The sequence below is a fragment of the Amblyomma americanum genome, chromosome 7, assembly GCF_052857255.1.
Source record: "Amblyomma americanum isolate KBUSLIRL-KWMA chromosome 7, ASM5285725v1, whole genome shotgun sequence".
Classification (NCBI taxonomy): Eukaryota; Metazoa; Arthropoda; class Arachnida; order Ixodida; family Ixodidae; genus Amblyomma; species Amblyomma americanum.
In genome coordinates, this window is record NC_135503.1 from 152,205,252 (window position 1) to 152,230,319 (window position 25,068).

The 25,068-nt window shown below is 45.6% G+C and overlaps 1 protein-coding gene across 1 annotated transcript in view; it reads left to right on the plus strand.

Annotated features, from left to right (window-relative positions):
* Positions 1-25,068, plus strand: part of PolZ1 (DNA polymerase zeta catalytic subunit) — a 241,817-nt gene that overhangs the window by 117,597 nt on the left and 99,152 nt on the right. The window contains exons 16-20 of the mRNA XM_077629530.1: positions 5,062-5,133; positions 6,376-6,674; positions 10,184-10,367; positions 16,707-16,819; positions 22,729-22,870. Coding sequence (XP_077485656.1) covers positions 5,062-5,133; positions 6,376-6,674; positions 10,184-10,367; positions 16,707-16,819; positions 22,729-22,870 — 810 coding nt within the window. The remainder of the gene's footprint in view (positions 1-5,061; positions 5,134-6,375; positions 6,675-10,183; positions 10,368-16,706; positions 16,820-22,728; positions 22,871-25,068) is intronic.

A 25,068-nucleotide genomic window follows, 5' to 3' on the forward strand; every position in this document is an offset into this window, starting at 1 on the left:
TTGTCAACTGTTAATTACTGTAGTTTCTGCTCACACTTCATTCGTTATTCTGTGCTGTATACCACGGGGCCATATCAAGTTAATCAACTAGAGATTCAACCGCTGCCACCTGACTGGTGAGGTTGCACACGTTTTACTCAAGAAGTTGTTGATTGCTTTGATCTCGATTCAGCATACCAACTGCAGTAGGATACAAGTCAAGAAAAAAGCGGCTTTTCCCCATCAAAGAACCCCCTCCAGCGAATGATGTTGTGAATTCTCGTGAGCCTGCTGCCAGTCTCTGCCACTCCCTGAGTTGGTTCGTGAGAACTGGCTGATGCCGTTGGCCGGAAGGTTGTCCTTTGATGGGGAAAAGCCACTGTTTGTCTTGACTTGTATCCGACTGTAGCTCCGTATGTCACGAGTCTGTTTTAGCCTAGGTGCAGAGGGCCATTTGTCTAGTCTTCACTGCTTCTATGGGTACGCTTCAGCATTGAGCAACACGGGTGTTCAGTGCAGCTTGAAGCAACAAAATTGGAAGGAAATTTTGCATTGAAAGCTTTTTGTGGGATGAGCTTCCACTGTTGATCGTGCATAGTTCTTCCGGCCATGCCTGCCGTTAGGTGACAACCCCGTGCATGCAGCCTGTACAGCCTTCATTGTCATTGGGTGAAAAGCACAGTTGTAAAATAGCGCCAAGCACTTCAGAGCACCTCTGGGATGCTCTATGCACATCTGTACGGGGATTATAAGTAGTTATAAGGGAAGGCATGGTAGCATTGCTTCAGTGGATGGCCACATGGGCCGCCCCGTGAAGGTAGGGATTGAAGGTTCAAGGGCATGGAGATTGAAAGTAATAGGTTACAGTTATGCTTGCTGTCACTGATTTTCGTAAGTTCTGTGGTATACTGTAAGCATGGTCAATTTTTTGAAGCTTTCCCTATAGAGAGAAAAGGGGACAAATGCGGGAGGTGAGTACTGCCTCCTTGACATGGTTATGCTATAAGATGCTTTACGTGAGCTAAGTCTCACGCATGTGCCAGCTGCCTGACTGTTGCACTTCTGAGTGGATTTGTTTCTTTTCATTGTTTTTTAATGAGATAGCATTTAGGTTGTCTTTTAGGTTTTCATTGTTTTGCTCGAGCCTTTTCTTTGTTTTCATAATTTGCGTGCGCTGTCTGTCAACTCTTTTGCATACTTAACTGCTCCTCTGGCGGAAACGCAGATTGCACCTGTATAGGAATTAGCCGCATTCAGTAAAGCATTCATCCTGTGTGTGCTGACAGCACGGTCTTGACCTGCAGTGGCGGCTAAATGGCTGTCACATTTGGCTGTTGAGCCCAATGATATGAGATCGAATCCTGACTGCGGTGGCAGCATTTTAATGGAGCAAAAATGTAAAAATACCTGTCTGCAGTTCAGTGTCAGCTTAAGTTAAAGAGCCCTTGGGAGTCAAAAATTAATCCATAGCCCTCCACCACAGCATCCCTCATCACCCATGTGCGGCTTTGAGATGTGCTGTATCCTGGCATACAACATTTCTGCGTGCCTTCACCTGCTAGTCAGCTTCTGGTGATTAGGCATTTCTTGTCTGTGTGTATAATTCAGACTTAAAGAGTACCGAAAATTTGTTCAGATAGTGCAGAGATCGAATTAACAGAGGCTTTTTTATCGAACTTAACGTTGACTGGAACAAAGCTTCAGTTGGAATGAATGCGCTGTTAAAATTCATCATCATCATCATCATCATCATCATCATCATCATCATCATCATCATCATCATCATCATCATCATCATCATCATCATCATCATCATCATCATCATCATCATCATCATCATCATCAGCCCTACTACATCCACTGCAGGGCAAAGGCCTCTCCCATGTCTCTCCAATTAACCCTGTCCTTTGCCAGCTGCGCCCACCCTATGCCTGCAAACTTCTTAATCTCATCCGCCCACCTAACCTTCTGCCGCCCCCTGATACGCTTGCCTCCTCTTGGAATCCACTCCGTTACCCTTAAGGACCATCAATTATCTTGCCTTTACAGTACATGCCCTGCCCAAGCCCATTTATTCCTCTGATAGCAACTAGGATGTCATTAACTCGCGTTTCTTCTTTCGCCCATTCTGCCCACTTCAGGTCTCGTAACGTTACACCTATCATTTTTCTTTTCTTTCGATGGCTCGCTGCGTTGTCCTTAACTTAAGCTGAACCCCTTTTCATTAGCCTCCAAGTTTCTGCCCCGTAGGTCAGTACCGGTAAGGTACAGCTGTTGTACACTTTTCTCTTGAGTGATATTGGTAACCTGCTATTCATGATCTGAGAGAACCTGCCAGATGCTCTCCACCCCATTCTTATCCTTCTAGTTATTTCCCTCTTATGATCCGGATCGGCTCTCACTACCTGCCCAAAGTAGACCTTTACCACTTCCAGCACCTCGCTACCAATTGTGAACTGCTGTTCCCTTGTTAGTCTGTTGAACATTAAATTGGTTTTCTGCATGTTAATTCTTAGACCCGCCGTTCTGCTCTGCCTGTATAACTCATTGGTCATGATTTGCATATCACATCCTGAGTGACTCAGCAAGGCAATGTCACCAGCGCATCTCAGATTATTTAGGTACTCTCCATTAACTCTCCCCAATTGTTCCCAATTCAAGCCTCGGAACAACTCTTGTAAACCGGCAGTGAATAGCACTAGTGAGATCGTGTCTTCTTGCCTGACGCCCTTCCTTATTGGAATTTTATTGCTGACTTTATGGAGGACTACGGTAGCTGTACAGTTGATATATATATCTTCTGGGAATAACACCGCTGAGACGAGGGACAAAGAAAGAAGAAGACAACAGGACCGGCGTTGTTTGACTAAGAGAGAAAAAGACAACAGGACCGGCGCTATTCGACAAAGAAAGAAGAAGACAAGAGGACCGGCGCTGTTCTTTGTCCCTCGTCTCAGTGCTGTTATTCCCAGCAGTATGTATCAACTCGCTCAACTCTCCATTTTATTGATATATATCTTCCAGTATTTTGACATAAGGCTCTTCTACACCTTGATTATGCAATATCTGTAAGGCTGTTAAAATTAAGGGGATACAAATTAATGAAGAGTCAGTGAGTTGTAAAAATACTTGCATGCTGAATTGTGAAGTCTGCACTGTTTTTGTTCTTCTGTTTGTTTTGGTTTTGCCTTTGGCACTGTTGTTAGAGTTCCTATGAAAATTGCCAACTTGCCTTGGCTTCCACATTCATACAAAATCCTTGCCAAGAGTTCCTAGTTGGAGTGGGAGGGGAAGTTACCTGTCAGTTGAGTTATGTGGGCCATGAAAAGTACAGTCATCTCGCACGTAGATTGAGGGAGAGGTAGAAAAGGAGGACACTGCACGTCAAGGGAAAACTGTCCACTCGAGCAGCTTTCTCTGAAGTGATTGCAGGTGCCTGTCTCCAACATGTTTCAACAATTGCATATTATAGTCAGCATCACCAGATGTCTGGGAGGGATGTTGTTATACTGCTTGAAAAATCAAGAAAGATGCAGTGTAATGTGGGACGCAGTCTCATGAGTTAGCAGAGGCTGGTGGCATTGTGTGCAGCCTCCAAAGAGAGTCTGCAGGTGCTATTGGAGCAAGTGCAGAAAGGCGTATAACAATAAAGATGTTTTAAATGAGCTCTTTATTATGGAGACTGCACCCTTGTTGAATGATTTGCTGAAAAACATATCAACTATAGGTATTTGCAACATTTTGACTGTGCTCGGCAGTTTCAGATTTCAATTAAGGCTCTCAGTTTATGTGAATTGTAGATTGTAAATTGTGGGGTTTTGGTGTCCCGAAGTGATACAGTTGCTATGAGAAACGCTGTAGGGGAGGGCTCCTGATTAATTTTAGACTGCCTGGGGTTCCTTAACGTGCGCTCACATTGCACAACACATGGGCGCATTTTGTCTATTTCCTCCATCGAAACATGGCCACTGCGGTCAGAAAGTCTATCCGAGTGTTTGCATTAAGTTATACGGGATTTCGATCAATCAGATAAGTACAGTGTGCCGTCACTGTTTGCTAGAGGCGCTGGTCTGTGGTAATAGGTAGCCACTAGTTTCTTCATGTGTGAAAAGAAGAAAAAATCTTGATCGGCAAGCTTTTTTTATCGTTGTTAATTTGGTCCGTGCACCAGAGCCTATGCATATTTGCTTTCCTAGCTTTTGTTTTGTTTCTTGGCATTGTTACCTATGTAACACCCCAACAGAGTCTTTAACGGGAAGCTTCGGGGTTTCTTCTTTTAAGTTTTTCGAAGACTAGTGGAACTTATGCTGTAGTTTATTTCTTTCTCGTTCCTGATTACTTGCACCAAGCTTGGAGCCATGTGTGACATTTTATTCTGGTACAAATCGATTTTAGGATTTGCCGTTTCCATGGTCTCGGTTCAGATGGTCTTTATGGGCAACACTGCATTTTAGACATCACAAACATTCCCCGCAAGTTAGGATTAGGTCCCTGCTCCAGTAACAGAATTTTGAGTCTTGTAATACATCATCGCAGGCATTTGATAAAAGAAGTCATCATTTTCAGTGGCTACTTCAGCCATGCAAAGCGCATATGAGTGTTTCTCAGGTAATGTTTGTGACATCAGGCTGTGTCACGCGAAGCATCGTTCCTGCCCAGAGACTGAGTTTCAGTTTTGGATTGCTGTTTTGAAATGATTCCAGGCGGTATTTTGAAAAATGGCTTGTTGAGTGGGGAGAGAAGGGAATGCTAAGAAATGTCTTGTGGCTGTCAACTCAGAATGTTCGAGAAATGCCCAAAGTTTTCCTTTAAGGAAGTAAAGTGAAGGATGAAGTCAGTCTATTTAGCGAGAAGCAAGCAAATTGAGAAGGTGCATCTCTTGTAGCCCGGAGTCAGCTTCTGTTGTTTCTCCTTTCACTGCCTTTTGCTTTCTGTGTTATTTATAGTTTGTTTCATGACACAGAGGCAGTTCTGCTGCATGCATTCTGTATGACCTTTGTAATTTTGCATGCTGTCCTCTCTACAGCTCTTGTCTGCCATGCTGTGTTGGTTTTCTAAAATCAGGGCTGTTTTGTCATGCAGACCAGTACGTCACAGCTGGATGGACCCACGGGCCGTTTTGCACTCAGTGGAGCTCGGATGGCCACGGATTCGGTGAGACACCATCCACCATCATTCCCTGATGGCGTTTTAATGTGTGGCATGCTGCATTTTGGCAGGGCAGTTTAAAAATGTTTTACTTTGTGTGGGAGGTTCTTTCTTTTCTCTAGAGTGTTCAGCAGCTTATGTGCTGGCACCCAAAGGGTCACTGAAGCTCTACAAAGGAGCTTCTAGGTGGTGGTGGTTGTTTCTTTGCTGTGACATAGCAAGGTGTTGTTTTTTCCAAAATACAGTGCCATTTTGTGTGGGTAACTTCAACAGCACAAAGTGAACAAGGGCAGGAGAGAAACAGCCTCAATTCACTGCCCGCTGCTTTGCTGTCAAGGGTTCATCTTCCTGGCTCTTTCTGTATTGTCTGCCAGAAACATCTCACTTGAGACCTTCTTGACATCAAAGAATGTATATTTCGATTCATATGCATAGCAGTCAATGCTGCGGAGATTGCAGAAGTAGTGAACTTGTAAAACCATATTACTCTGCCATGTATTTTTAGTTCTTCTCGAAGCCTCGGTGAGCTTTTGGATGAAAACAATGAGCGGGCCCTCTGGCTACTATAGTTTTTACTGAGTGTGAACCACCCTTTAGGTGCAGTTTGAGTCAGAGTGATGCACCCTACCAGCTGCGTATCATACTACCACATATCACTCTTACGTCTCCAATTGTCAGTGAATCACAGGGTGAAAATGAGGCAAAAGGTAAAACGAAGTGCAGATGGTTGCCATCCACAACACTTGAGATTTGTTTCGAAATGTGGTTGTGTTCACTTTGGTTGTATGGTGAATTGCTTTTCGGGCGTGGACTTAGCCTCCACGAACAGGCATGCTGTCTTTGTAAGTGTTACCTGCTATGTATGAAATCAAGTACATAGTCTGAAGGGCATAGTTGTTGGGCTACTGTACTGAAGGAACTCGTTTGTGAGTGGTGTGCCATGCTGTTTGCCGAAGTAGGGAAAATTTTAATGTGAAACGGCTGGCTGCATGGCGAGCTTCACTGTATTCTATAACCCGTGGTTGCACCTGCAACTTAGCTGTTCATTACATATGTCTCAGAAATTGCATTGACTGAAGGCTTAGGAAGGAAAATGAAGCTGCTCTCCTGGCCGTCTACTCTCCACCGCACATCCTTTTGTGGTGGGTGCTCAGTTCCGTTTCTGGAAGGCAAAATTTTCTTTTGTGGCACCTGAAAGCATCTTTAAATTGCACCATGTGCATTGTGTTGGTGCGTGGTGGTGTGCAGGAGCGAGTGCTGACTGTGCTGAGTGTCGAGGTGCACGTGCGGACGCGGGGTGACCTGTGGCCCAACCCTGAGCACGATGCCATCCAGTGCGTGCTCTGGTGCGCACGAGGACACGGTGTCGATGCCCCCGTTGAGGTCGGGGCCATGCACTGGGCGCTGTGTGACCCCCGGCTGCCAGACGTGGACGATCTTGTGGCTGTGTCTCTGCGTCACTCGGGCGTGGCAGGTCCAGCTCTGCGCACCCAGGTGCTGCGTTCGGAGCGCGACCTCCTGCTGGCCCTGGTCGACCTGGTGCACAGGTAGGGTCGATAACCGGCATGTGGCTTTAATGCATATCAGCATGTCTGGATTTTAAGTTTTTCTTGGCACAATTAATGACTGGAATTAGCTCCCTAATGAAGTGATGGCTATTCCACTTACCTAAGCATGCATATGGCAACATATTGAAAGTATCTTTTAGTGAGGTTTTTTCAAAGATGCAGCTGTTTTCGTTGATGTGCTTATGCTGTTGTATGAATTGTTTGATATTTCTTTTCCTTTTTCTTATATCAATGATGGAATCACTGATATACCATATTTACTAGGCATGTGCGAATATTTGATAATTTAGAATATTCAGTTGAATAGTGAACTATTCGAAATTTGATTCAATCCAAATGTTTGGTATTTGAAAGTTTGAAGTGTTCATCTCAAGCGAATTATGTTTTCTCCAACTCTTGCTGTGCGTTGTCCCGGCTTAGCGTACCTCCTCCGGCATGGCACCGCATGCCTGCTCTCCTCTGAGCAGGTCTATGCATGTTGGCAGCTACACACTTGAGCAACCAGAACCGCGGTGCCCAGATCTGTACTTGCCAGGCGGCTGCGGCCGCACTACATGCGTTGTGCACGTGTTGTAACCGGCATGGCGGCGTGCATCAATAGAGAGATTTAGCATAGCGTGATCCGCCATTGTGCATGCCCTGATTGGTCTCAAAGGGGCAGGCATGCGAGCACCTTTCTGGTGCCTGATACCTTGGCCTTGTATCCGCAGTGGTTCCCTGCGGAAGCGCATCGTGCTATGCCAAATCTCTTTAATCAGAGGACATATGGCTTCTTTGACTAGTGCAGAACGAGTCGGAGCTGCCGCAGCTGTTCTTCTCTGCTTGAAATTCGCTGCACAAGCACGATGGCACGAGCGCAAAGAGGACCTGGCTTGAGACACATGGAGATGGGTGTCCCTTTCAGATGCCTGATGCGGGGTGGTGCTGGGTGCAGGGCATGCGATGCATATGCCTAACAGGTGTCATGGAGTCGCTGCTTAAAAGGAACAGCTGTGCAGCTGCCTAGTCCCAGCTAAGAGCATCAGTTGGAGGCACCACTTGTAGGTCTCACACCCCACGGACACGTTTGCACTGCGCGTAGGCTGGCTTCCCCAATTTCCAGTGGCCATTTTTGCAGAAAGCCGACACAGCTTCAGTGAGTCTAACAAAGGTTTAATGTATTGTCTCCTTTTTTTCATGTAATTGCTATGTACGTTAGAAAAATTCATGATTTTGAAAATGCCCATTGTGCGGTTCAACTTCCTTTGGGTGCTAGAAGTACAGTCGATCCTGAATATAATGAACTCTAAGAGGATCGCGAAAAAGTTCGATATATCGTTAATTTGAATATATAAAATACGCCTATTAGATGCTTATTTCAAAATTGCGCACATCTCGGACAATTTCCCCGGGATCGTGACAAGTGGGAACTTACCGATTTGCTCTTTCAAATTCCACAAAATACGAAAGCACAGCTCCATGACCACTGCACTTTATATCGCAAGAAAAAGTCCGTGAGCTTAGCTTGCCTCTTCCGCACCATGAAGTTCATTAAGCTGTCCTCAAGCTTGTTGATGGTATCCAAATGAGAAAGTCAAGCGCCTTCCATTGTGCCACAACAGCAACTAATGACGCTGAATGTGGATGCAAGTTCAGCCGCAGTCCATTGCGGTTGGGTCTCTTCGCCTGAATCGTCGCCACTGCTCGTGTCCGCTTCCTCAGTATCTATGATGTCAGCCACAGTCTCAGCATCAGCACGATCCACAACGGCTTGCAAATCGTCGTCAGCACTAACAAAATCTTGTGCTGTTACACCATCTGGAATGGCACCTGCGAATGCTGAGAGCTCACAAAACTTGCTGTCCGGGCATCCAGTGTCCCCGTCTTCTGTGTCTAGACCCCGTCGTCTGAAGCCACCACAAACCCTGCTTTGCGGAAGCAGTTCACATACATGGCGACCAATAACTTTTTCTCGCCGGCCTCCACCCGTCGATGGATGTCCGCCTTTGTTGTGAAGGCCAAATTCGTACATTTTTTCGCTTTCAAAGCTCAAGAACATGCGAATAAAGCGACAAGAAAACGCACGGCACCGCACAAATCACAAGCGAACTCACATTGACATCACAAAAGAAGCGAAAAGAACGACCACCACACTGTACCACACCAGACACATGCCCAAGCAGCACCGACAGCAGTGACAGCCAAAATGGCCAAAACATTGGTGACAGCTAGCTGACGCCGCTTGTCTTGGTTGCGCCAGCGGAGTCAGCCAACCAGCATGCAGAAATCGGGTGCCTGCGGCCAGCACGGTTTCCCTCTTCCCAGCCTCTTACATGCCCCTGTGGCCGTTCCCATTTCCGTTCACACCCCACAATGTTCTCATCACGTGACTCTTACTTGTGCAGCTCCGCACAAAAGTGTCCAAGGCCAGCGGCGCGCTCGAGATGCGATTTCGGGAAGACGTGACTCCATTAGGAAAAGCCCATTTGCAGGGGTGCGCAGTGATGGGAGAAGCCCACTTCCAGGGTGGAGCGTATTTGGAGAGGCGCACTTGCGGGGGTGCGGTGTGGCACGGAGTTCGATATATCAAATATTGGGTGCACGGAAGTTCGATAAACGCAAACAAATTTGCAATACTTTTGCATGGGTTTCCAAAGGGGATTTTACAACTGTTCGATATAGGCAATAATTCGATATATCCGGGATTGACTGTATTCGAAATATTCACTGAAAAATTACTTGAAGATAATTACTGTTCCCTTCGAATTCATTTTGAAACAGAAAAAAACGCTATTCGCACATGTCAAGTATTTACTCAAATTTAACTTTCAATGCAACAGCATTAAGGGTCTCATGTCGCAGAAAAGCTGGCATCGTCGTTGGCTTTGAGCAAAAGTGTTTGCTTGTGTGTTTGTCGCATGCTGAGCTGTATCGGTATACATTTTGCTGCAGTCTGTGGGATTTACATGTTAGGAGAATGGTGAAGCTTCTTTGTAATGCACAGCATAAGTCATGGATGCTTTACAAGGTAACTTGTGCAACCTCTCAAGCAATGGTTGGTCCGCGCTAACTAGGACATTTGGGATAAGCCCTATGCTGTTAGTGGGAATCAAATGCATGAGGTTTAATAGGTGTCGAGTCAGGGATTTTATTTTACTCTGTCTTATGCGAAACTACTGCTTAGAGTGCGTCCTAATGAGGCTACGGTATATGTATGCCCTACTGTATAAGAAACGCGTTAGAACAGTAGATGAGGAATTTTTACCATAGCTACAGTGCCGCAAATGGGACACGGCAAGGAAGACGCGATCTCAAACAAACTTGGCCAACGTGCTTTCATGATAAATTTTGCTCTGGACACTGCTTTGCTCATATGAGCAGAAATCATAATTTTGGAGCAAGATTAGTTCATGGAGGACTTTGGAAACTGGGTGGAAAATTGGGAGAGGGGGTGACCGCCAGTTCGAGTGAGGCCAGCTGCAGCAGCTAAGCACTGCATGCATGTGCAGGTGGGACCCTGACGTGCTGCTGGGCTATGATGCGGAGCGAGCCTCGTGGGGCTACCTGTGTGAACGGGCTCAACATCTGGAGCTGGACCTGCATGCGCGACTGTCACGTGCCCCGCCTCCTCCTGGCCGCAAGGAGTTCGTGGGACGCATCCTGCTCAGTGTCTGGCGAATTTTGCGCAAGGAGGTGAGGGCGCTGATGGGAATTAGATGTGATTGGAAAGGTTTTGTAGCCCAGTGAGAAACAGCAGCATAGCTCATTTGCCGGCCATCATGAGCATGACACGCAAAAGCCAGGTATGATGACGGAAGCTTCGATTGACTCAAGAGTCTTTGCACGTTCTGTGCATGCTTTTGAATGTCATAATGGTTGGAACTAGATGTTGAAGGTAGAAAATAGGGCTATTGTTTATGTGTTCATTCTTTCACACCAGTTGGATGTGACACGGGGAAAACTGAAGCAAATGCCACCGTGCAGGATGGTAGTACAGTTTAACCTTGATATAACGAAGTTCGTGATAAAACCAACGTTTTAATGCATAAGCATTACTTGGCTCATGTGTGGTGTGAACAGAAAGTGTGAACACTTACCCGTTACTCAGTAGTAACTCTGGTAAGTTCAGAGGAGCACCACGCAAGCTACAGCCAATGGGAGAAAGCTCAGGTAAGCTCGGATAACTTCGGAGGAGCGCCTCGCAAACTGGAGCCAGTAGGAGAAAGCTCGGGTACATTTGGAGGAGCATCGCACCAGCTGCATGAGCACGAGAAGTTGCTCAGGAAGAGCAGCGTGGGTTGAGCAATCCCTACGGGTGGCTGTGACAGGAACAGCCACCTGCCAGTGCAGTGGCGCATCGCTTAACCGCTGTGCCACTGCACTGGCAGTGGTATGAGGACTCGCCGCCATCTATGAATGTTAAGTAGAGAATGACCAATTCTGGGCATTAACCCACTGAGCTCCGAATGATGTGCGGTTTGGCGGCTAACGCAAACTAAGTTACACAAACACACCAGCGGAAACAGCAGTAGTGCACAATGCTTTCGCATTCATAGCACGTACAGACTTTCATGATATAGATTTTTCATTTCAGTTTCTTGCTTCCATTGAAATGCACATATTTTTTGCTTCAATTTAACAATGTAGTTTTGTGCTCCAGTTTCAATACCACAAAGTTTTCACGAGCACAAAAAGCAAATTTGGGCGAATTCTACCACATTGTAAAGTTGAGAAATTTTTACTTGTAAAACTGTAAAGGTTGCCGCTGCTACCAATGAACAAGAATTGGAGTAGTACCAACCCATCAGCGCCACATAATGGCGACTGCTCTTGAGCAGACATAAGGCAAAAATAACTGACTTCGTGACCATACCATGAAGTTGGTTACATCGTGCAAAGCTTGTACAGTGAAACCTTGATGTAACGAACCTGCATTTAGCGAAATCCTCTATATTACAAAGCTGCTCATTTCCCAACGCTGCCCCCCATTGAAGCGCATGTATTTGAGTCCTCCATGTAATGAAGGTGTTGCAATGGTCGACCTTGATACAGCGAACTCACTACATCGACTATCTGGTAGCTAGTACTCAGTTATGCGAAATTTGGCTTGGCTATAAAGCGCGAACTGACATGAGAGGAACGCCTATTGCAACGAGCGGCCGCAGTTGACACAATGCGCCGTGCTCCAGTGCCATTGGCACATCTGCGGTGTTTTCTCCTTTGGAGCGTCATACCACTAGGCACTACAACAGTTCATACTCAAAGGCAGCAAAAAATAATAGGGCATAGCAAAAAGGAAATAGCCTACTGCCACCGCACGGTTGCTCACGTGATTCCAGTGCCCAAAGCTCTCGTACTTCGGGAGTGGGGACGGCAAAGAGCGCTGACGATGCAAGGTGCGGAGTCTTTCCTGGGGCAACAGTGACGTGCAGACTGAGGGAGTGAACGAACAGGCTGGATGAAGCACATGCACAGTCTGTGGGGGTGGCGTGACCACGCATGCTCTTCTCTAGCTCGTCCGTGGTGCCCTCGCCCCCCCTCCCACCCCACCCTCCCCACAATAATCGTAGCGGCGTTTCACAAGCTGGCGTGGCAGCTGCTGCCGCAGCTGCGCTATTGGTCTGAGGTTATTTGAGGGGGCGGCACACTGGTCTTCGGCCTATTTTCCTTGTTTTAAGTCCAATCCTAATAAAGCTGTATCATCTTGCTCAGTTTGTGCTGATTTGAAATCGGAGATTGCTTTTCTATAAATTAGTTAGTTTCTAAGGTAATTAGTTTTGATTAGTAATTGGTTAGCACCTCGATACAAAAATTAGATCTATAAAAAGTAAACTTTAATGCATGGCTACCTAGTCTAGTGAGCAGTAAATGTAATAATGAAAACATTTCTTTCATTTTATCCTTACCATTTATTTAAAGCACATGGAATAGCAACTTTGGAGTTATGAATGTCATGCGTCAATAAACCTTGCAAAATAAACTTTGAAGTGTGATCTAACAAATGTGCTTTGATTATTGCAAACTATGCACCCACAGCTTCCCTTAGCAAAAAATAACATGTCTACCTGTCCTAGATGCCGAGATAACGCAGACTAAAAACAGCAAGGTGTCGAAAATTTTTGTGCTATTGAACCGTTTACTCTTGCAGAAATGCAGCCCACACAGTGATCTAAGTGTAATACCGTATTAACGCATGTGGGGGCCGCTCTTTTGTTTCCAGATCTGAGGGCCAATTTTCGGAAAAAATTTGTTTAAAGTAAGAACACACCAATCAGGGCATGGGCGGCATTTATTCTACGTTCAGTCGTCACTCGCGGAGTATTCCGACTGCAAGCCGATGCTGTGCTCTGGTGCACACTCATCCCACAAGAAGTCAGGCAGCATGTCCGTTGTTAACGCATAGCCGGTGTTCTGCACTTCCACCACATAGCAGAGCAGCTCTTCTTCCAGTTCGGGGAACTTACATGACTTGCCTCGGAAAGCACGCATTGTGCAGCTTGTGTTCCTTAATGCATCCCTTTGGTTACACTATCGTCGGACGCACTTCTAACCACGTTGAATTTCCTGCCCGCTGCACGCTTGCCGTGTTCCACAGCAAACTCCCAGCCGTGTAGCTGTTAAAGGGCCGCAGCAAGGGATGTTCGAGCTTGGCTTTAAAATGCTTGCACTATGTAGAGTACAGGCCACCGAGCGTCCATGCCGCGTATGGGACCTCAGAAGCGAGCGGGAAATTTACAATACTTCACTTCACTTCACTTTATTTCCTTAAAGATGTCGTGTGAGGGTATTACATAAGGGCTGGGACACACATAGATTAACAACAGAAGAAGTACACAAAAAATTGAACGAGTTATACAAAGAAAAATGATTATCGTGATGCACACATATAATTTAACAACAGAATAAACACAGAAAAAATTTGAACGAGGTATACAAAGAAAAACGATTATTGTGACGCCAGCAAACGCGTGATATGGTTAAGAAACATAGTTTGGCATGTGATGGCAGCAAGTTCTTGGGGAAGGCCGTTCCAGTCACTAGCAGTCCGGGGAAAGAATGATGAAGAAAAAGTTGTTGTGCGTGCTCGTGGTCGAGATACCTGCTGCTGATGTCCGGTGCGAAGAGAGAATCGTGGGGGGGGGGCAGATATAGGGTTCCTGTGATATCTCGGAATAAAATAATTTATGAAATAAGCATAAACTAGCAATGTGGTGAAGAAATGCAAGAGTAGGTAGATTGGACTGCGATTTCAGAGCTGATATCCTGATATCAAAAGAGTAGGAGGAATGAATGAATATAGTTGCCCTATTTTTAACTGATTCAAGTGAGTTAGTAAGGTATACTTTTTTCGGAGACCAGATGGGCGATGCGTATTCTAATTTTGATCGAACTAGTGATTTGTATGCGAGTAGCTTAACATGCTTGGGGGCAGAGTGGAGATGACGCTTTAAGAAGCCAATGCGCTTTGTTAGCAGATGGAATAATGTTCGCGATATGGCTACTTCACGTGAGGTCATGACTAAGATGAACACCGAGATATTTATATGATTGGACAGGGTCGATAGGAACGTTAGAGATAGTGTAGGGAAACAGGAGAGGATTACTGCGACGGTGGAAAGATATATACATGCATTTGTTTATATTAAGTGTCATTAGCCAGTCGTTGCACAGTTTTGTACCAGATTTAGGTTATCTTGTAGGGATTGCTGGTTAACGGAGTCAGTAACTGTTTTGTAAATAATGCAATCGTCGGCAAACATCCGAATATGGCAATCTAATTTCTGAGGTAGGTCGTTATTATAAGTTAGAAATAAAAGAGTCCCTAGGACGGATCCTTGGGGCACTCCTGAGGAAACTGGTAATAAGTTAGACATTTGTTTTTGTTTATTAATGACGACTGATTGGAGCGGTGAGTCAAAAATTCTTTTATCCATGCTAGTATGTCAGAATGCAAGCTGAGGCAAGTAAGTTTCAGAAATAGGCGGTTGTGGGGTACCTTGTCAAAAGCCTTAGCAAAGTCGACGAAGATTGCGTCAGTTTGGAAGTTAGCGTCAAGGTTGGCATGCAGGTCATGGACGAAAATGGCTAATTGAGTTTCACAGGAGTATCCTTTACGAAATCCATGTTGTGATGAATTAAATAAATTATTTGAGTCCAGAAACTGCATTGTTAAAGAGTAAATGACGTGTTTCATGATCTTGTAGGGTATGCTGGTTAGTGATATGGGGCGGTAGTTAAGTGGTGAATCTTTTTTACCCGACTTGTGGACTGGAACGACCTTCCCCACTTTCCAGTCGTGGGGTATGATACCCGTTGAAATGGACTGCGCGAACAGCAAGCATAAAAACTTTGCAGACGTATGGCGAGTGTTCTTTAAGGCTTTTGTGTTAATTTCATCAATGCCGGTGGCTGAAGACAGTTTTAATGTATCTATTAGAAGGAATATGCCGGTTTCTGACAACGTAACGGTTGGCACTGCAGTTGTGGTGTCATTGGTTGTCATGAGGGGTGGTGGTTCTTGTTCTTTAGTGAATACAGATGCGAAGGCAGAATTAAATATGTTAGCGCACTCAACGTCCGAAATAACTCGTCCAGAATTGTCAGTCAGGGTAACAATGCGCGAAGATTGGGGATTTAAAAGCTGCCAGAATTTAGTGGGGTTATTTGTAGGCATATTCGGCAAGTCGATATGATAAAAGGAACATTTAGCGTTTTTTACTGTGACCAAATATGGCATTTTTAAAAACTCCCGCTTTCGGACCTCGCGGTGACGCGCAGTGCTGGGCTTTCGCACGAAAACCTGGCAGACGATGTCACGTCTTGCAAATGATGTCAGCAGCCCGAGGTTATCGTTGGTTCACAGCGCCACTCTTTCAGATACCACGCGCTACAGCGACCGTGGCCACTCCGCGCGCGCCGCAGCCAGCGGAGGTAGGGGAGTGGCCGAGTGAGTGGGGCCGGCGGATGAGTGCCGCCGTTTTGGCGTGCGAGAGGAGAGGGAAAGGCGCAAAGACGCGGAAGTTCAAATTTTGTCTGCATATAACTCAGCTTCCACAAAACGCATTAAAATAATTCTTGCTGGGGGATAATTATGAACTGTCGTCTTTTAACATCCCGACACATTGCACCTTTATTGAGACCCCCTTGTTGGTCCCTTTAATAAGGTGCTTGCCCATCATGCGAAAACTGCAACGCTTGGCGGCAGCAGGCGGAGGTCACAACTATGGTGAACTAGTACGCTACCACAACTCCCATGCCTTTGACAGCCACAAAAAGCTGGAGCTGGTGACACTGATGCCGATATGATTAGTGGGAGCTCGCGGTGGAGGAAAAAGTTGATGATGATGATGAGCCATGACCTTGGGTGCCATTCGTGGGCAGCGCTTGGAAGGTCCTGTGCACATGCATCGCCTCCGCGATCAAGTGCACCGTTTCTCACAGCCAGAGCTGATCGCGGAGGCCACGGCACGTGCATTTTGAAGGCTATTCCCACGTAGGTCGTAGAAAGTTTGGGTGCGGCCCTTACATAAATATTTTTTTTAAATTTCATTCGGGAAAACAGGGTGCAGCCCATGCACAGGTGCGGCCTGTACATGTGTTTATATGGTTTATGTGATTAGAATACTGATTTGCTCTATTAAAAAATTGATAGAGTAGGAAAATAATAGCTGTAGATTCCAGAAGTTTCGTTTCTAGACGATAAATTTTTGGGTCATTTTTTTTATACCAAAGACCAAAGCAGCAGATCATCAAAGCACTATTGGGGCTAGGTTAGGTGTTCCACTAACAAATGAAATGTAGGATGCCTCACTACCCTGTAGCCAAATATATTGGCATTAGTGTGGGTTTCGTTTTTTATATTCTCCAGCCTCCTTGCTCATATTTGTTGCTTCGGCTTGTCATGACCATTGCCAAAAAACATGCAGATGTTTTATACCTATGGTCTGGTTGTGATTGTGAATTACGACACTGCAAGGTGCCTTTGTGCGATTGTTGGGAAGCGAGCAGTGTGTGTGGCCACCATGTGTGCAGGTCACCCTGAACATCTACACCTTCGAGAACGCCTACTACCACGTGATGCACCGCCGGGTGCCCCTCTTCTCGTACCGCACACTCTCTGAATGGTTCAGCCAGGACCTGTTCAGGTAAGCCAACAGGAGTGTTTGCATCGCATGTGCAGTTTGTTGAAAAAAAAAAGGGGGGGGGGGGGTAATCATAAGTTGGATGATTATGGCATGTTGTTGGTGTGCAGCATTGCTTTAATTTCTTTGCCCATGGTGGCTGTGGCTTTCACGTAAAAAAAGTCTTGCTGTTTCATTATCAGATAATTTGTGACTGGTACATGACTGCTTTGGAACTCCATCTTGTGCTAGGCAAAAACGTGTGCCTCAATTTGTGCTTATACTCCAGGACAATCTCAGAACCAGCTCAAAAAGTGCTTTACATTTTAATGTAGTCTGTGCCAATTCACTTTCGGTTAGCTTGGGTTGTTTGCCATTTCTCTCCATACGTTTTACTCTGATAGGGCTAGAGGTGTCATCACACCAAAACCCCGCTGATGTCCAAGATGAAATTCCCTCTGATTGGTTGAGGCAATGATGATGTTACATGTGTTACATGTCCGCCAAGGACTAATCAGAGTGCTCAACCAAATTTTAACATCCATCACCACCGGAGGAGCTGGGAGGCTGCGACAATAACGACATCTTTACTGGAGAGGGCAAGAATAGCAGGGGGCATCAATGTGCCAGGTGAGCGGATGCCGTTGTTTATATAAATAAGTAAATAAATAAATAAATGAAGCACTTTATGGCCGCAAGAACAGTTCGAACCCACAGTGGTGCAAACAGATCAGCTTCGTTGCCCACTGCGTTAGATAACAATGCCATTGCCACAGTCAAACATCCCACATTTTTAACTGCCAGTCTCTCTCACTATGCTTTAGATGTCATCATCTTGGTTAATTGCCATTCATGTGCAAGTCAGTGCAAGACCAGGAGCACGTGGGCACCTGCACGAGGAAGCCCAAATTCGAACACGCAGCCACTTTGGACGGTACAATAGCCAAGTGGAAATCAAGGCATGACGACCCCCGCGTCAGTAGGCAGCTGCTCTTGGTTGAGTATCGCATTGCACCTTTAAGGTGACTCAAGCACCTATCATTTTTTTCCTTCCTTACACGGGCCCTTGACATCATTGTGGTTCTGAATCGCGAAGTCCACAAGCGCAGAGGTGTGCCGAGTGCTAATGCCATTAATGGAAGTGTTTTTATCAGTGCTTGGGCATTTTGTTTTTAATATTGCATTGGTCTTTACGTTTGTTTGAAATGCCCTTGGGGCTCTAGAAACTACATAAAGTGCTATCTCGTAAAAGTGAAACTCATCTATAATGAACAAGATTAGCAAGATACTTGGCACGTTATATGTGGTTACTACTGACTGGGCTTGTATAACTACAAAGGCACGAAAGTGTTAAGAGATGATGTCTGTTGCAAGGCATTGCACTGGCTTGGACAACATTCTAGCAGTGTCTTAGATGTTTACACTGTGGGAACTATTTGCACAGCTTCTTATCAAGAGTCCAACGGGCTTGCTACTGGGCCATGCTGTGTAGCTTTAGCTACCGCAAAAAAATGACATATTTTCAGTGCTTTAAAATCAAAATTATTTTTTTGAGTAGTGCTACATACACTCTGCATTGTAATACATAAAACTGTAGCTTATTGCTAGGGGTGTGCGAATTTTCGAAATTTCGAATAAAAATTGAATACATTTGATATTCCATTCATATTCGTATTTGAGAAATTGATATTCGAGAATTTCCGAATGTTCGAAAATTCACAAATACTCGCCAGCAATCGTATACTGCACAGACTTTCATAAATTCAACCGTGGTGAAGCCACATTATCTGGGCAAATTAGACGATGATTGAGTTAAAAATTGCAGGAAAACAATAGAGGTCCTATTTCCTTCCTTCTGTGTCGTTTATCACGTGGACCGATCACATTCCTACGCTGCTCGGCTTGACCTCGTGCGAAATTCCGCAAGTGGGCTTTTCCACATATCACACGTGCTGCGAACAAGATGGCCGACGGCCTGCTTCGAACAATCGCAACGCGAAATCGCGCTTTTTTTTAATCCTCCTGTAGTATGTTACATATTTAATGCCCACATCCGAAGAACGCGTCCTGCAGCTTTCATAACTCTCCAAACAGGACCTCCGCCATCCCGTTTTGTGAACTACGCTATACGGGAAAGCCTACTTGCGGAATTTCGCCGAAGCTTCCTGAAGGGGCGTGTCGAGTTGTCACAATAGGACAAGCGATCCAGTAAAAATCCCGCCCATTGCATGGTGCATTGTAACCCATGCGCCTCTTTAGGGGGGTAACGGCAGGCGTGACAACGATTGGAAGGCCCCTGTCGCTAGGTCAAAAAATAGCCCGGCCGGGTAGTTTCGGTTTCTGAGCTTTGCCGCTGCCCTGCGGCAACTGCAACTGTCGGCCCGCGCATTCACAGGTAGTCCTGTCCCAGCTCCGTGCCTTCGGATAAACTGGGCATTTCTTCCGGTCCCTTGAACTCTGAATGAATGAGGCTATACTAGTCATGTTATTTTTATTGCCAGTCTTGCCATTTTATGGGTTTTGTTTTGCATGACCTCATTACAGTTTGCAGACTGTTATGCTGTCTAATCAAATAGTATACATTTCTGTGCACATCATGTTTTTTTGTACGGTCCTGAGGCAGTCTAGTTTTGTTTATTTTAGTTGCAAAGACCATACACTATTTTGAAAAAAATAGGGGCAGAAATACTTGCTTGTACATCATTTCCTGAAATTTTTTTTGTACTGAACAGATATCGACATTCGATTCGATATTCGAAGCCATTTTTTCTTCATATTCGTATTCGATTCTTCAAAAATTTAAATATTCGCACACCCCTACTTATTGGCTATACTTTCCAACAAAAAAAAATGCGAGAGTTGTGAGGGCAAAACTTATCAAAAATTTATTAGTTAAATGTGCTGGTAACACAAAATAAAAAAAATAATAAAAAGAAATAGAATAGAAAAAAGAATACAAGCAAAACAAAAATAAGCCGCTGCACTGAGCCGGAAGTTGACTACAAAAAAACTGAAATACCGTATTAACTCGCATAATTTGCACATCCCCAACTTTTTACCCGTATTTTTGAAAAAAAAGCTTTTACAGGCATATTCTGCGCTCTCTGCTGCGCCAGACCACCAGCATGTATGTGGGAGTGCGCGAGGCAGACTGGGGAAGATTGGTGTGGCTGTGTTGCCGTGTGTGGTTGTGAAAGGTGTGAGTGGCAAGGGCACGAATTATGCACCGTTCACCTGGCTCGCTCTTGCTGGCGGGCACTTTCCCGAACGAACAGTTGCGCACACACCCTAATCAGAAACTACTGAACTCTTTGCTGTTCGGTTTTCCGCTAGTCAGCTGGGCCACACACGAAGGCACCATTCTGTCTCCTGTTATCTCCGTTGCCTCCCACTACTGACATTGCGATTGTATCATTGCATGTTTATTGCTTTGAGCTGCATAAGTGATGTCGCACCACCCCATGGGGAACTGCATAACGTACGACAGGGCGGGAGGGGGTATGCATCTTATTTTTGGTTGCAGCTTTTTTTGTTGGCCAGCAAGAAGGGAGAGGTGGGGTGTCTACATATAGGCAGCAATATATGGTATATATTGCATGACGTTCAGAAAAGTTACGCTTTATTGGCACACACCGTTTTTGAAGCCCTAATTTAAAGAAAAATAGTGCTCAAATTACATGAGCAAATACAGTATACAAAACATTGCCCATGTTCTTTGCTACTCATCTCGTGATTATTAGTTGCATACATAATACACCGCCCTTTCCGTGGCCTTTCATGTTAGGAAATATGACTGCTGTGGCACTAGAGAAAGCAGTCACATGAGGACTTGAAGTTGACATAGATACGGGATGTGCTGCACATTGTAGTTGTTCTGAGTTCTGCTCTTTTCTTGTTTCTTTATAGCAGAGATTGCAATTCTTCCTTTTCTTCATTTTTTTTTTCCAGTTGGTAGTGAATGTGTTCTATGGGTGAAAAGGGGGCGTGGACTTCATTCCTTGACATTATCATAATAGAAAATCTGCTGGTGCATTTGGTAAAATATCTCAGTATCTCAGCAGTATGTTGCGAAGACCCTAAAGCACCAAATGAAACCACTCTCATCATTTACAAATCAAGTGCACGAAACACGTGACAGCATGCGTGATGTCCGGGGCCTCTGAGACGAAGTCTCGCAATCAGCGCAGAAATCCGACCATTCCACATGGTTGTCTAACTCGCCACTGCTGCTATAAAGAAAAAAAAATGAGTTGACAAAAGGGTTCCGTGTAGCCTTTCCCCTTTGAGGAGCGCGCGATGGAACAAATGCCATGATCCTCAACCAGTGGACTATATCCGGTCAGCATTTCATTTTTCGTGCTGCCTTCTCACATTATAAAATGAAAAAACAAAACTGAAACCAAAGAGATTGTATTATACAAACTATACTCCGTTTCATACATCAGATGCAACGCTGCGAAAGGTATGGTAGTAGTCCGGACGGGAAAATAAAGGGAGGCATGTTACTCCCGTGCTTGTTCTGTGCCCGAGTGGTCTAAGGCACGAAAAAGGTACAGCGTGACGTCAGCAGTAAGAATATATTTGATCAAGTTCATGACAAATGTGTCATGTAGTAAGCCTGCAGACAAAGGATTCACTATGTTTCACTCACCACAAGGAACGCACTACTTTTTGGTCACGGATGCAGGCAGCGCAAACAAGTGCGCTAGATTTGACAGCGTTGCACCTGATGTATGAAGCGGAGTATAGATGGCGCAGGTTGTCCAGGAGCGCCAACTTAATTTTTGCCGGCAGATTCAAAACGACGGTCATATACAAAAATCATTGTGGGACTATAAAAAATCAAAAATAAAGTGTCCCTGCCCGTGCCATTAAGTAAAACGGGCTTATACAGTCGAACCCTGATTTTTCGAATTATTGGTGCTATCAAACACATAGATTAGCCCTAGAAAATCTCGTGTAAACCTATAGGGAAGCTGCTATTCGTATTGAACTACAGTTTTTCCAGCTGTTTGGTATATCAAGCTGCGCGCTTGGATAGGTAGGCTGCGTGGGCTTGGGCATCAGCTGATGAGCTGAACGTGGGGTGCGCTTTAGGGTGGCCTTGTCTCTTGTACTTGTTTTCGATGCCACATTGCTGCCTTACGGTGAAGCCAACTTTACTAACTAAATCCTTGTGGTGGCCCTCGCCTGGAGTGCTTCGTTCACTTCGCTGCCGAAGAAGCTGTGAAGACCAACTGTACTTTTATTTTAATGAGCTATTGTTCTATTTGTTGCATACTAGTGACAGGATTAGACATCTCGTGATAGGCGGTATCCGCAGCGCCTTCTATGCGAACTGGATTACACCTAGCAACGCATTGTGAGCGGTGTGCTGCAAGAAGCAAGTCGCAAGCATGGGTCAAATCTGTTCTTGATTTTAGGCTGCAGATAAGCTTAACTATTGCCATTTTTTCATATCAGATTATTGATATATGGAACTATTTCGCGATTCCTTTCGGGGTACATCCGGGTTTGACTGTATGACCGATGGCCTATGGCGCAGTAGTAGAAGAGAGAATGCAATGCCAGAATTCCAGACTGCTTCAAACGGAGAAGAACTGTTGTCTGCACCCCCCCCCCCCCCCCCCCCCCCCCCCCCCCCCCCCCCCCTGCAGGTTGGTACTTTCACGGATGTGAGAAAAAAACACTACTAGGCTTAAAAAAAAGTAAAGTCCTTGGGTTCTCTTCTTTTAAAAAAGTCTGTACAACACTATAGGCAGACAGTGTACCAGTGGGGATGCCTCGATAAAAAGTTCTACAGAGACTATGCTTGCTGACAGTGGGTAGCAGGATCCTTTAAAGAAGCAAAATGTGTGGCTCAGCTGCTCTTTGTCCCAATCTGGGACAAACAGAGGGGCATTGATTGGCGATCCCTGGGGATGTGTGTGCAGGTGGCGTGTGGTGGAGCACTATGCACTGCGTGCCCAAGGCAACCTGGAGCTGCTGGACGAGCTCAACGTGTTTGGCAAGACCAGCCAGATGGCCAGCATCTTCGGCATCCAGTTCTTTGAGGTCCTCAGCCGTGGATCACAGGTGCGCCCATCAGGAACTTCGGGCCTCTGCCCTCAGACGTGCCTCTTTTCGACCATCACATGGATGCTATGAAACAGGCACGGGAGAGGGAAAGAGGGAGGACAATTTTTCTTTCTTATGGAAATGGCCATTGTTGTGTTGGGGAAGGAGGTAGGAGGCATGCATAGTGTTTTCATGCTTTGCTATTTGAGACATGGTGCTCTTTATTTCCTTTTTTACTGCTGTGTGTAATCTGTAATGTGACAAGAGGTGGCATTTATGAAGTGGGGATTTCTGTGTATTTTAGTGGCACCAACGTAAGAATTGGAACTTGTCCTGTGTGAGGTTTCTTCTCTCTATTCTTTGGCCCACTTTTTTGTTCTGTGTGATTAAGGGAGGTTGTTATACTTGCTAGCTGAGCTGTCTACTAGGCATGTGCGAATATTCGATGATTCTGAATATTCAGTCGAATAGTAAAATATTCAATGTTTGATTCGATCCAATTGTTTGCTATTTGAAATCTTGTAGTATATTCGTCTCGAACGAATAACGTTTCTAGAAATCTTGCTGCGGGTGGTTCTGGCTCATCGTACCTCCTCTGGTATGGCACCGCGGGGCGCGTGCAACCAAAGCCCCCAATTTCCTGCTGCATTCCTGTGCTCTCTCGCATTAGCAGGAGCAGGTTTGTGTATGCTCTCGGCAACAGACGCGAGCAGATGGAAGCGCGGCGCCCAGATCTGATTCTGTCAGGTGTCTGCGGCCGTGCTACTGCGCCGTAACTGGCACACCCGCATGCATCAGTAGAGAGATTCAGCATAGCACAATCCACTTCCGCGCGCCACCAGTGTGCATGTGCTGATTGGTCCTGGCGGGGCAGCCTTGCAAACAGCTAGCCAGCACCTGGCGCCTTTAGGGTGACCTGTGCATGTGCAGTGGCTCCCTGAGGAAGTGGATTGTGCTATGTTAAATCTCTCTAATCGGAGGACGCATGGTTCCATTGACTTTTGTGCGGAACAGGTGCAATTCGCTAAACAGGTGCAATTGCGCGAGCATGATTGGGTCCCCTTTCCAACAACTGATGTGGGGTGGTGCTGGGCACTGGAAAATTTTTCGCAGTACTGCAAAGCCCCTCTCCCTGCCTACGGATTTGGAAGGTATGTGGCCTCTGCAGCCTCACGCTCTCTGCATGACAGTCACGTCTGTGGTACCCTGTGTATTGCCTTCGTAACAGGGGTATTATAAATTACAAAATAATCTTTTGTGTAGCTTGCAGAGGCAGCTTTTAGTGGTATCGTGAATGAACACTCAGAAGAAATTGGACTCAATGATTTTTGTAACTCGTTTAAGCAGCAAGTTGCACATGTATGTAGTCCCTAGAATAGAGCTCAGAGGCTTTGGATGGCCGCCACTTCATGCAGTTACCTGCAAATTTTTCTGCTCGTTGTTCTGGCAGCATTGGACTACGGTGGCTATATTCCTTCCAAGCCTGGTGGCGTGGGGAAAAGAAATGTAGTACTCTAAAATTTTCCAGTGACTCAAGGTGCTGGATGTGCGGTGCGTATGCCTGGCAGGTGTCATGGAGTGGCCGGTTAAAACCAACTGCTGCAAAACGAGGTAGTCACAATTAAAAACAGCGTTGGAGGCCCTCACATGTAGTTCTGGCACCCCATAGGTACGTGGGCACTGCATGTTGGTTAGTTCCTTCAATTTCCAGTGGCCATTTTTGCAGAATGCTTGAATGAGTTTGGCAAAGCTTCAATGCACTCTGACCTTGTGCGTTCAATGACCTTGTGTGTTTGAAAAATACATGATTTTGAAAATGCCTATTGTACTGTTGAGCCTTTTTTTGTGCCATAAGCATTCGAAATATTCTCTTTGATTCTATTGGAAGAAAATTAGTGTTCACTTCGAATTCACTTTGAAGCAAAAAACCACTCTTTGCACATGCCTACTGCCTACCCCTGGCAGTGTCTCTTGCAACAAAGGTCGTAAAGATGCGGTGACGGGGGACCGTGCACACGCGCATTGGACATGCTGCCCCAGGTTGTGGCAGACATAGCACAACTAGCAGATGGCATAGAGCAGGAGGTTTCACTATTCTTAGCCTCGGGGAACCACCAAAGAAAATGTGCTGAGAAGCCGCGTGTGTATTATTGGCTTCAGTTCCTTCCCACCTGTCAGGCATGCAAAGCAGGGCATACAGTTGCCTAGCTCCTCAA